The sequence below is a fragment of the Gopherus evgoodei genome, chromosome 7 (genome assembly GCF_007399415.2).
Source record: "Gopherus evgoodei ecotype Sinaloan lineage chromosome 7, rGopEvg1_v1.p, whole genome shotgun sequence".
NCBI lineage: Eukaryota > Metazoa > Chordata > Testudines > Testudinidae > Gopherus > Gopherus evgoodei.
The window spans coordinates 88,577,046-88,589,272 of NC_044328.1; the positions used below are offsets into that span (position 1 = coordinate 88,577,046).

Below are 12,227 nucleotides of genomic sequence, written 5' to 3' on the forward strand. Positions count from 1 at the left end.
ATCCGTAGTTAAAGATGCAGCCTCTCCCGGCTTTCTCGAGGGGAAGGCTCGCCTTGGCGAAGGTCCCAAGGCACGGAGGGAATGGGGATCCGTGGCAGAGGGGGGCAGGAACCCAGGCATCCCGGTGCCCACTTCAGGTCGTCTCCCCGCCTCCCGCCCCAGGTCAAGTGGGTCGGGGCAGGGCTTCTGGTGCCGCCCGCGGCGCGTCAGGCTACGGGCTGGAGATGCGTGGGCCGCCGCCGCCAGGGGAGGAGAAGGGGCGCTGGTTACTCCTCCCCTCAGCCAGGCAGGGGGAGTCTCTGGCGGACGGAGGCCGGGGCTCTTGGGCGGGCTCTGCCCGCCTCGCTTGGAAAACAGTCACCCACCGACCCGCGGCTGCTGTCTGCTCCCTGGACGGACGATCCATGGTTCTCGCCGGCGGTTGTAGCCGCTTGGCCCTCAGCCTCCTGCTGCTGCTGGCCAGCGGTAAGTGCCGAGCGCGGGGCGGCGGGGCTGGGCAGAGCCCGCACACCACAGCTTGGCGTGGCCGTGGGGGGGCTGCTCCTGGTGAACCGAGGCGCGGAGCTGCTGCTTCCCAAGGCGCTTGGCAGACACCGCGGAGGAGGGGGGGGAAGGGGGAGAAGGAGACCAGGAGCCCCCCCCTCAAATGGGGCATTGTCGTCTCCCCCCTCAGGCACCTTGTTGGGAATCCCCCTTTCAAACGCCACCATCCCAGCGAGGGAGCCCTCCCAGGCGCCTGGCTGGGGCTGAGCGCTGGGGAGCTAATTTCAGTGCTGGCCGGGGCTTGGTTTCGTTCTCTTCAAATGTCCCCGTCAGGCATACACTCTTCAATCTCCCATAAATATAGGCGAGGCAGTGAAGGCAAGGCTCCAGCTACTGGCACCGCTGTGAAGGGGAATCCGGGGAGGCAAGGGGGGGGGGGATAGTAAATACTCAGTATTTACTCAGCAGAAGGCACTAAATAAACTTTGTCTAGATACTGGGAAACACTTTCTCGACAGCGAGATCTATTAGATCATGGAACAGACTCCGTAGGAGAGAGCAGTGAACACCCTAAGAGCGGAGTCATTTAAAACTAGATGAAGCTTTGTTTCCAGTGATACTCTCCAATCTTGCCTTGGCCGACAGGCTGAGAAGGGATGACTAGATGACTTACCAGAAATAATAATAAACATATGTGTTCCTGTTTCAAGGGGGAGCTCTGTTAGTCTGTATCCACAAAAACAACAAGGAAGGACCCTGACACCTTAAAGACTAACAGATTTATTTTTGTATGTGTTCCTGATTGATTACTTAACAATATTGACTATTACATCTTTTCATTCTGAATATTCATGTTGTGGCATGTTTGGTCTCAAACATTTAGGCACTAACATTAGATACGATTCCATCCCTCCCCCCAAACAGCTACTAATGTAAAAACCCTCTCCTGTGCATTCAGTCCATTTTCTTGTCTGTCAGAATACATAGGAAGCTCAAATAGCCCCGAAGCATATTTGCAAGTGGCCCCAGGGGCTCTTCAAAAAATATACTAGCTGCTGTTGAGCAGGAGTACCTGTTCAAGATGGCTTGAGGCCCCTTTACAACGAGAATTAGAAAAACAAAAATGTTCAGAACATCAAACAACTCTCTTTTTCAAAACTAAAAAGCAGCTGTCAGGTAGAAGGCCATGGTTTCCCAAGAGAATGTTTTGGTAACATCGTTGATCTTGGGGGGCAGTAATAGTTTTCACATGATAAACCAAGATGCGCGTTACCTTGTGCTACCTTTTATTACAGTATGTTTTGGGTTTGGGTTTTATTTACTTTATTTTTTTTTTTACAATGGTGGCATGCTCTGAACTACTGAGCTAAAAAGTCACAAGGCTGTTAATGTCATAACATGATCATATTAATTTGGATGAACTTTACAGTCACAAATAGCACTGGTGACTAAAGTTGCTCTGGACTTTCTTGTTAAGATTTTCAAACATGACTAGTGATTTATGAGGCCTCATTTGTGTTTTGTTTTATTATTTTTGTTAGTACCTGGAAATCTTTAAAGGGGCCTTTTTCTTTAAAGAAGGGGTTGCTCAGCACTTATGGAAATTGAGCATTTTCAAGGTAACGAAGATTGGGCATCCAAAAAAGCCAACACACAAATGTCAAGGTTTACAAAATTGGTTTTAAACTTTTCATACAGCTCTAATAATCTGTTTCATGCAAAGAAAACTTTTGATCTAAGACATCAGGCATAAGTGGAAAATATTTACAGGAAAGGAGCTTAATTAGGAAGACTAGCTGGCTTGGAGCTCAGGAAAAAGGCTAAAGGAGCCTCAGCTGTTCCTTTAAATCAAGGTGGTCACTCTCAGCGCAAGTTAGTTCAGTTCATTTGAGGGGGGAGAGAGAGAGAGGGGAATATTCACAGATATGTTCTGAAGTTTATTAATCAAGTTAGCTATGACTTGTGTCCATATTGATTTACTGACAGTATAATAAAACGTCTGTTGGGGTGGTCCTGGAGGAGTTATGGTAGCAATTATGAATACTATGCTGACATGAATCTGTTCTTGAACAGTAGCAGTTGGTGATGGGACAATTCCCTGATAAGGAGTTTATCCAATCAAGTAACTCAACTAAATTAGCTGATTGTTAGATAAGAACATTTGGTGATAGTTGATACAATTCAAAAAAGGAGAACTACCAATAAGCTTCCTAACAGACATGCCAAACCCATGAAAAAAACAAAGAAATTGGGCTTGTTTTTGGCTTGTGAGTTGTATGTTGGCTAGTTTTTGGCTTGTAGCTTGTTGCTTTTTTGGTGTGTAGCTTGTTGCTTCTTTTTCTTGATAGGCTCCCGGAAGCGGGAGCAAGGGGTGGGAGAGAGTCAGAGGTGCACAGCGGGCCCACCACAGTCCTAAACTGCACACTGGGGGGTTCTAGTCACATAAAGTGTTGGGGTTCTTAGGGACTGGCTTGTTGTGGCCTTGTTTTGAAATGGGATTAGCTTGATTTTTGGCTTATTGTGAAAGTCGCGGTGCTTATTTACCATGTGAAAGTTGGCAACTGTGCTTCCTAGCTGACCACTTTATTATATCCCTTCTCTTCCCTCTCACCTTCACCTGATTTTAAGCTTTTCAGAGCAGGAACTGTCTTATACTTTAAAGAACACCTTGCACAGTTTAGATTGTGGGCATTAGTGTGGTCTAAATAATTAGTCATGAAGTTGAGGACATTATTATTGACAGCTTAGTTTATCTAAACTCATTTGTCAATTAAATTAATAGGGCCTGGGGGATAACAGGGAGTTGAAAATAAATGAGGCTTATGTGTAGTTTATTATACCTTGCAGTAAAATTAAACAATAAATTTACATTTGTTAAAATAGTCCATCCTGCAAATATGTTTATCTATTTTAATTTAGTATAGATTAGAATGTGCCTCTTCTGCCTTTATTTTAATACCCTACAATTTGTTTGCCTTTATGCTCAGGCCTGTGGTAAGCCTGGATAAAGGCTTTTGTTTTTGTCTTTGCGCAACACAGAAGTAATATATGTAGAAGCATCGTAATTGCTTTTCACTTCCTTATTTTAGATAGAGGAAGGAGAACAGTTTGTGATTTTGCTTCCTACCCAAACATATTTCTTTATTCCGTAAGAAAACTGTTATACCAGAAGGGAGATTATATGGGTACAATTTGCAGAAGCACTGTAGAAGGCATTAATAAACAAGAATTTCCTGTTACCTTTTGAATATATTTGAGTCTTCATATCTGGGTGGTGTTTTTATTGTTTGTGTTGGTACAGTGAACATAGTTATTTTGCAGAATTAGAGATGGATAAAATATTCAGATGAAGATTAGTATTGGAGAACCATGCAATGAGAGAAACAGAGAGAAGAGAGATTATTTAAACTATAGCAGAATCAGTTTAAAATACAACAGAAATATCTACTTAATCTCTTAATAAAATATGTTAACTGAATATTTTAATGTACAATAACTCAACATCCATATTCAGAAGGTGCAGACTGTCAGAGAAACAGTAACACCTGAAATAATTTGAGATTTTCAGATAAAAAGATGCTTTAAGGGCAAAGTTTTCTACCATCATTGGTTAATTCACAATATGATATTACCCTTGGTTTGCAGATGGTAAACTGAGGCACATAATTTGTGATGTGCACATGGGTAAAGAGTGAGTAAACACAAGTGTCGGGCAGAGAATAGAAACAAGGAAATATTGTTCTCAGTTCCCTATTGCAACAATGAGTCTGGTTACTTTCTTCCCATAGGTAAAGTAATCTCTAAATCCCAAATCCAATCCAAAGGAGACAAACCTAAAACCATACAAGTCCAATAAGGGGTTAGTCCCTACCATCTCATTTATTGCCATATTAAGTTGAGTGAAATGGGATAGCCACAGTTTCAATCTTTCAGTGAAATTGTTCTCATAGGTTTTTTGTTTTTAACTACATTTATTTTAAATAACAGATCCTGACGTGGTTATAGTGGATGCTTTAAAATATGGCTAATGAAAGTGTCAAAACCTTATAGACTAACAGAAATTAATCTTGAAACAACAAAAATAGTTCAGTAACAAGGAGTTCTCGCCTCTGCCCACAAAATGTGCATCCCTGGTCTTCACACTTAACTCTAAAGTATGCTGTGGAACCTGATAAATTGTAAAGCTTCTTGAAATCCTCAGAGTGAAGGAGTGAAGTAGTATCAGCCTACAGAATTTGATGCACCAGAATATTGAAGATGACCTTAAAATGGGAAGGATGAACTGCCTTTATGTATAAAAATGCATGCAACTTTTTTTTTCTAACAGTAGGTATGCAGGTCTCTTCTATCTAACTGTGAAATTGACTTCACAAGAGACCAGACTTAAAATCCCTTGCCTTCTCAAATACTTGACTTTAAATTGGATCATATAAATTGCCTACCTAGCTCCAATGCTAAAAATTGGAGAGAAATGATGACTAGGTAAAAGTTGAAGCACCCCAAACCTTCAGTTAAGATACGAAAGCTCACAGCACACCTCTGAGATCCCCTAGCCAAAAGAGAGACCAGATGATCTTTTTATTATATTTCTAAATTTAACGTGCAGGAAAAAACATAAAATAAACCTTTCCTTCTTTATACATGATAGGGAGAAAAAGGAACAACATCAAACAAAACATAATATAAAATTCTTGCAGATCACCTTGAAAACTGGATTCATTGAAGTTAATAAAAGACTTTTGTCATTGAATTCTATAGGTTTGGGATTTGCCCCACAGTTCTTTAAAAGATACAGATCCATGTGGGCATCTGAATTTTAGTATACGTTACTCTGATGCATCTTGTGCATCAAATCAAATACCTGGAAAAATTGTATTAAAAGTTTTTCTTTTAACACTGATTTTAGCACTCATGCAGCATTTTTAGAAGAGCCCTGATTGGCTGATAAATTTGGTACCATGATCCTTGAAAGTCATTGCTGTATTTGCTAGCAGCCATTGTGATGAAAATAACACCACAAGGAATGTCTATAACTTTATTTTCAAGCAGTTTTCTCCTTTATGTGCCTGGGAGAAAGATTAGCTCTCTCCAAGCAACCTTGGTTGGAGACAGCATATTATAAATGGAAAGATGGAAGGCTAAGAACTCACCTTAGCTCTGATGGAAATCATTAATTTAGAAGACACAACTGAAATATTATGAAACATTCTGATACAATGTTTTGGATGACGCTATGCTGGGGGGAGGGGGAGAGGTAGATACGCTGGGTAGCGTTGGGGTCCAGAGTGATGTAGACAAATTGGAGGCTTAGGTCAAAAGAAATCTGGTGAGGTTCAACAAGGACAAGTGCAGAGTCCTGAATTTAGGATGGAAAAATCACATGCACGGCTACAGGCTGGGGACCGACTGGCTAAGCAGCACTGCTGCAGGAAATGACCTGGGGATTATAGTGGACAAGAAGCTGGATATGAGTCAGCAGTGTGCCCTTGTTGCCAGTAAGGCTACCGGCTGCATTAGTAGGAGCATTGCTAGCAGATCGAGGGAAGTGATTATTCCCCTCTATTCGGCACTGATGAGGCCACATCTTGAGTACTGCGTCCAGTTTTGGGCCCCCCCCACTACAGAAAGGATGTGGACAAATTGGAGGGAGTCCAGTGGAGGGCAACGCAAATGATCAGGGGCACATGACTTACGAGGGGAGGCTGAGGAAACTGGGCTTGTTTAGTCTAGAGAAGAGACAGGGGGGATTTGATCCAACTTTCAACTACCTGAAGGAGGGTTCCAAAAAGGATGGCGCTCAGCTGTTCTCATGGTGGCAGATGACAGAACAAGGAGCAATGGTCTCAAGTTGCAGTGGGGGAGGTCTAGGTTGAATATTAGGAAACACTATTTTGCTAGGACGGTGGTGAAGCACTGGAATGGGTTGCCTAGGGAGGTGGTGGCATGTCCATCCTTAGAGGTTTTTAAGGCCCAGCTTGACAAAGCCCTGGCTGGGATGATTTAGTTGGTGTTGGCCCTGCTTTGAGTAGGGGTTTGGACTAGATGACCTCTCCTGAGGTCTCTTCCAGCCCTAATCTTCTATGATATGACACTAGATGAGATGACAGTTAATGTAGATACATCTAAACGTGTTTGATTTTTGAATGTCTGACTGTTGGTTATTTCCTTATTTTCAGCTTCAGGTGAATCTTGTAGGGCATACACAGATTCTGATGGATTCACATATTCTGAAAAATCCTGCCCACAATTCTGCTGTGGAAACTGTATCAGTAGATATTGCTGCTTGGATAGGTCATATAAATTTGGAGAAGATGAACAATTTATGTGTAATATGCTGGACGACAGGTATGTGACAAACTGCAGTGTGTGAGCTACAACATTTTTTTTCAGCATACCAAAAGATGATAGATAAGATATGGTTTTGTGGTTAGAATAGAGAATTGGAACTAGATCCCAGAGCTGTAACTAAGCATTTTAGCACCCAGGGCAAGCAACATGTTTGCACCCCCTACTGTTTTTCCACCCCATTTTTCCACCCGTGCGGCTTTGCACCCTGGGCAGCTGCCCCACTCGCCCCATACTGGTTACAGCCGTGGTAGGTCCTTCAGGTTTTATTCATAGCCATGTCACTGAATCATGGTCTTCCGTAAGCCTTATTTCCTTAACAGCATTTGGTAGATGGGTAAACTGAGACATAAACTCTTGCCTACCTGACAGGATTTTAGAATTTGTTGAATGTTTATTTGCAAGATTTATTGAGATCCTCAGATGAAAGCAGTGGAGAATTAGTCTTTTTGCAGTATAAACTAGTTGCATAACACTTCACAAACATGGAGAAACTGGATGCTTAAATTTAAATTGTAACCTAGTGTATAATGTTTGTTGTAATGATAGCATAAAACAAAAAAAGAAAAATAAGTCATCACTTTGCAAAGATCATTTCCAGTGATTAAAAAAATTATTTTTTAATTGCATGATTAATCAAAATTAATCATGCGATTAATTGCGCTGTTAAACAATAAAAGAATACCATTTATATAAATATTTTGGATGTTTTTCACATTTTCAAATTTATTTCAATTACAACGCAGAATACGAAGTGTACAGTGCTATCTTTATATTTTTTATTATAAACATTTGCACTGTAAAAATAAAATAGTATTTTTCAGTTCACCTAATACAAGTACAATAGTGCAATCTCTTTATCATGAAAGTTGAACTTACAAATGTAGAATTATGTACAAAAAATAACTGCATTCAAAAACAAAACAGTGTAAAACTTTAGAACTTACAAGTCCACTCAGTTCTATTTCTTGGTCAGCCAATCACTCAGACAAATAAGTGAGAACAAGTGTTACAAGATATTTGTGCCAGATGTGCTAAGATTCATATGTCTTTTCATGCTTCGACCACCATTCCAGAAGACGTGTTCATGCTGTTGATGGGTTCTGCTACATAACTATCCAAAGCAGTGCAGACCAAGGCATGTTTTTTTTCATCATCTGAGTCAGATGTCATCAGCAGAAGGTTGATTTTATTTTTTGGTGATTCAGGTTCTGTAAATTCCACATGGGAATGTTACTCTTTTAAAACTTCTGAAAGCATGCGCCATGCACTTCAGATTCTTAAATCTTGGGTTGAGTGCTGTAGCTATCTTTTTAGAAATCTCACATTGGTACCTTCTTTGTGTTTTGTCAAATCTGCTGTGAAAGTGTTCTTAAAATGAACATGTGCTGGGTCTTCATCTGAGACTGCTGTAACATGAAATTTATGGCAGAATGTGGGTAAAACAGAGAGCAGAAGACATACAATTCTCAGTCACAAATTTAATTAACACATTTTTTTTAATGACCATCATCAGCATGGAAGCATATCCTTTGGAATGGTACCTGAAGCGTGAAGGGGCAGATGAATTTTTAGCATATCTGGCATGTAAATACCTTGCAATGCTGGCTACAAAAGTGCCATGCAAATGTCTGTTCTCACTTTCAGGTGATGTGAAGAAGTGGGCAGCATTATCTTGCATAAATGCAAACAAACTTGTTTGTCTTAGCGAGTGGCTGAACAAGAAGTAGGACTGAGTGGGCTTGTAGGCTCTAAATTTTTACGTTTTGTTTTTGAGTGCAGTTTTGTAACACAAGAAAATCTACATTTGTCAGTTGCGCTTTCACGATTAAGAGATTGCACTACGATACTTGTATAAAGTGAATTGAAAAAATACTATTTATTTTGTTTATCATTATAGTGCAAATATTTGTAATAAAAATAATGCAAAGTGAGCACTGTACACTTTGTATTCTATGTTGTAATTGAAATCAATATATTTGAAAATGTAGAAAAACATCCAAAATATTTAATAAATTTCAATTGGTATTCTGTTTAACAGTGCAATTAAAACTGAGATTAATCGTGATTAATTTTTTTGAGTTAATCATATGAGTTAACTGCAATTAATTGACCACCCTAATCATTTTGTTACCCTGTGCCAGTGTTTACTGCACGTGGGAGACTGCAAAAGATTAAGAATTAAAATAAATAGACTTTTACTGTTGTGGCAAGGATGAAGATGGGTGCTATTGGTTTCATTTCCCTGATTGAGCTTTCAAAATTTTGAGGAACAACTGCTTGGGACTATCCAGATTAATATGCACATCACTGTGGCTTGTCACCAAGAAAAGGATGATGCCTTTGAGAACAAGAATGCAATACTTTGTATCTGTCTGGCATTACATTAAAGTAACGTCTATTTCTGTTAACCAAGCCAGATCAAACTGAACTTGAAAATGAGAATGGCAGTTGTTAACTGGATTTCATCTGGCTTTATATTTTTTTCCTATTAGCGAGCTCAAGATATTCTCTTGAGCTGTAGTACTCATGGGAGCAGGCACATAGTTTTTCATGTGTACTAGGAATTCCAGAGATAATGCACTGACTTCTGAAAAGTGGAAACAAGTCCAGTTTTGGTTGGATTGGCCTTTCCCCTGTGAACAAAATGTCATTGAGAAGGCATGGAATACTTGGTAAAAAGAACTTAAATTCCACTTTTGAGACATGTATTTGTCATATTACAGGACATATCAGCCCATCAAGGAAGAAACATTGAAGTTGCGTTCACACTTCGATGATGACTGGGAACCTAGACCCAGGTAAATAACTTAAGGCTTAAACCTGTTTTTATCAAAGATACACTTCTACCTTGATATAACACCACCCGATATAACACAAATTTGGATACAATGTGGTAAAGCAGTGCTCGGGGCGGGGGGTGCTGTGCACTCCAGTGGCTCAAAGCAAGTTCGATATAATGCAGTTTCACCTATAACACGGTAAGATTTTTTGGCTCCCGAGGACAGTGTTATATCGGGGTAGAGGTGTACTTTATTAATGTGGTGTATACAACACATGCAAAATTAAAATACTGACGAATCATACCACAGGATTCCCAAGATTACTGTATATTTTAGTTTATATGGAGAAGTAGGAACTTGGAGATAAAAATTATGTAATGTTAGTTTAGGCCATAATCTCAACAGTACGTAATTTTCCATCTTGTTTAGTGAATGGGAGTTTTTCTAAGCCATTGTTATTCTTGTACTATATTTCTTTAAACACTGGCAGACTTCTTTTAGCATATAGTGACTACATTTCAAACACTTCTTTTGTTTTAAGAGTCTAATTATTTCTGATATTCTCTGTATATAGAATAGAGAACACTGATAAAACTGGTAATACTTATCAAAGTGGTAAAAGCTTTAAGTACACCTGCCTTAATAAACAGTTTTTTTGCGTTAGGTTTATTTATTACAGTTTCTATAAGAATGTTAGGTATTATGTGGTGCAAATAAAAGACTACGTTCTTGCACTGAAGCAATTAAAACTTAATTTTGGATGTGATGACTAAAGGAACTAGAGGAAGAACAAAGGTTACACTAATTTAGTGATGAGGACTGTGATGTCTGCCTTATACAACTATATCATGTGGTTTTCTAGTTTAAGTATGTGCACACCTTCATGGTTCCACTAAGTTTATCTAATATTACTTAAAATTGACTCTGCATATGAGCATCATGAAAGAAGGGATTTGAATGAGTTAGGGTCAGTGATGAGACCAGCAAGAAACTAGAAAGACCAGAACTGGGAGGGCATTCCATGTACACCTCTACCCCAGTATAATGCTGTCCTCGGGAGCCAAAAAATCTTACTGCATTATATCAAACTTGCTTTGATCCACCAGAGTGCGCAGCCCCGCCCCACCAGAGCACTGCTTTACCTCATTATATCCGAATTCCTGTTATATCGGGATAGAGGTATATATGGAAGTGTGAAAAATAGCACAGAAATGATTCTGGGAAGAGTAGGCAAATGTACAAGAAAACTGACATAGGTGGTGGGAGGGGACAACCATAATAAGAAACAGCTGGATATGTAGGCAGGGTGGTGTTAAAGGTCTTGAAGATGAGGATGAAGATTACATTTGATGTGGTAGTGAAAGGCAAGCTAAAAACCTGATGACATGGTGTGATGGTTTAGGGAATCTGTCTGTATTTAACTTATAAATTCTGTTTGATATTGGGGACTCAGTTTCAGTGTCGGGCTGAAAATTCCATTCTGAATGTGGGGCTAGTTGTGGTCCCTGCCTTTTTAGCTCTGTGTTGGATTGCAAGTATCAGAGGTGGAAACACAAGGAAGGACAGTCTACAAGTCTGTCTTTGAAAGGGTCAACCTTGGCCCAGACAGAGCAATGGGATAGCTGAAGTCTAGGGGGAAACCAGTTGTCTCCAGCTTCTCAGTTTGGGCTGGAGTTTAAAATTTTAAATTTAAAATTCATGGAGATATCCTTTCTCCTAGAACTGTAAGGGACTTTGAAAGGTCATTGAGTCCAGCCCCCTGCCTTCACTAGCAGGACCAAGCACTCATTTTGCCCCAAATCTCAAAGTGGACCCCTCAAGGAATGAAGTCACAACCCTGGGTTTAGCAGGCCAATGCTCAAACCACTGAGCTATCCCTTCCACCCATTTGATGAATGGAAAATCCCCAGCCACAGAGCTAAGTAACTAGGTGTTGGCAGTAGAACTTACAAACTTATTGAGCAGAGGGGAGAAAGAGAGGAGCATGCTTTTGTAGCAGTGGAGGATCCTGTTTAACCATTAGCTCTCCTATACTAAATAGCTCTGCTGCCCTGTTGTACTAGTTTTCCTCTATTGCACCAAGTACTCAGTGCTTCTTAAAAACCCACTCATGTGACTATAAGACTGCTGTACAGTTGTGGAGTATATTTTGAGTGATACAATAAGTATACACAAATAATTGATACTCAGCTCTGTTAGTATTGAAAAATAACTTGTAAAAGTTTTTTTTTAAAGTCAAGGTTGCTAAATGGCAGTTAATTTTACCCCCATGGAGTTTATAGAACTTAAGCTCCTTATAAAAAGCCTCCCAGAATTAAACTTAGAACACTAAATCTTCCATTACCCATGTTATTAATATAAACATTTATGCTTTCAAGGTACAAATAAATCCTTAATTCATCCCATGGTTTCTTAAATTCTGACCCATGGGCTTTTTGGAAAGGAAGGTGGAGATAGAGAAAGAGGGCCATGTTTTGTTCATATATCTTATTACCTTGATTTTGCTATCAATATTTTCTTAAAGGATACTGTTTAGTGGGGAATAAAGTTAATATATTAACTTTACAAAATATAGTGAAATATTTATAATTCTAATGTTTGGAACAACTTCCTACC

General features: G+C 39.8%; 1 protein-coding gene across 1 annotated transcript in view; it reads left to right on the plus strand.

Annotated features, from left to right (window-relative positions):
- Positions 1-227: 227 nt before the first annotated feature.
- The window catches only part of SHISA5 (shisa family member 5), a 75,575-nt gene continuing 63,575 nt past the window's right edge, over positions 228-12,227 (plus strand). The window contains exons 1-3 of the mRNA XM_030569328.1: positions 228-465; positions 6,660-6,828; positions 9,555-9,629. Coding sequence (XP_030425188.1) covers positions 405-465; positions 6,660-6,828; positions 9,555-9,629 — 305 coding nt within the window. The 5' untranslated portion in view covers positions 228-404. The remainder of the gene's footprint in view (positions 466-6,659; positions 6,829-9,554; positions 9,630-12,227) is intronic.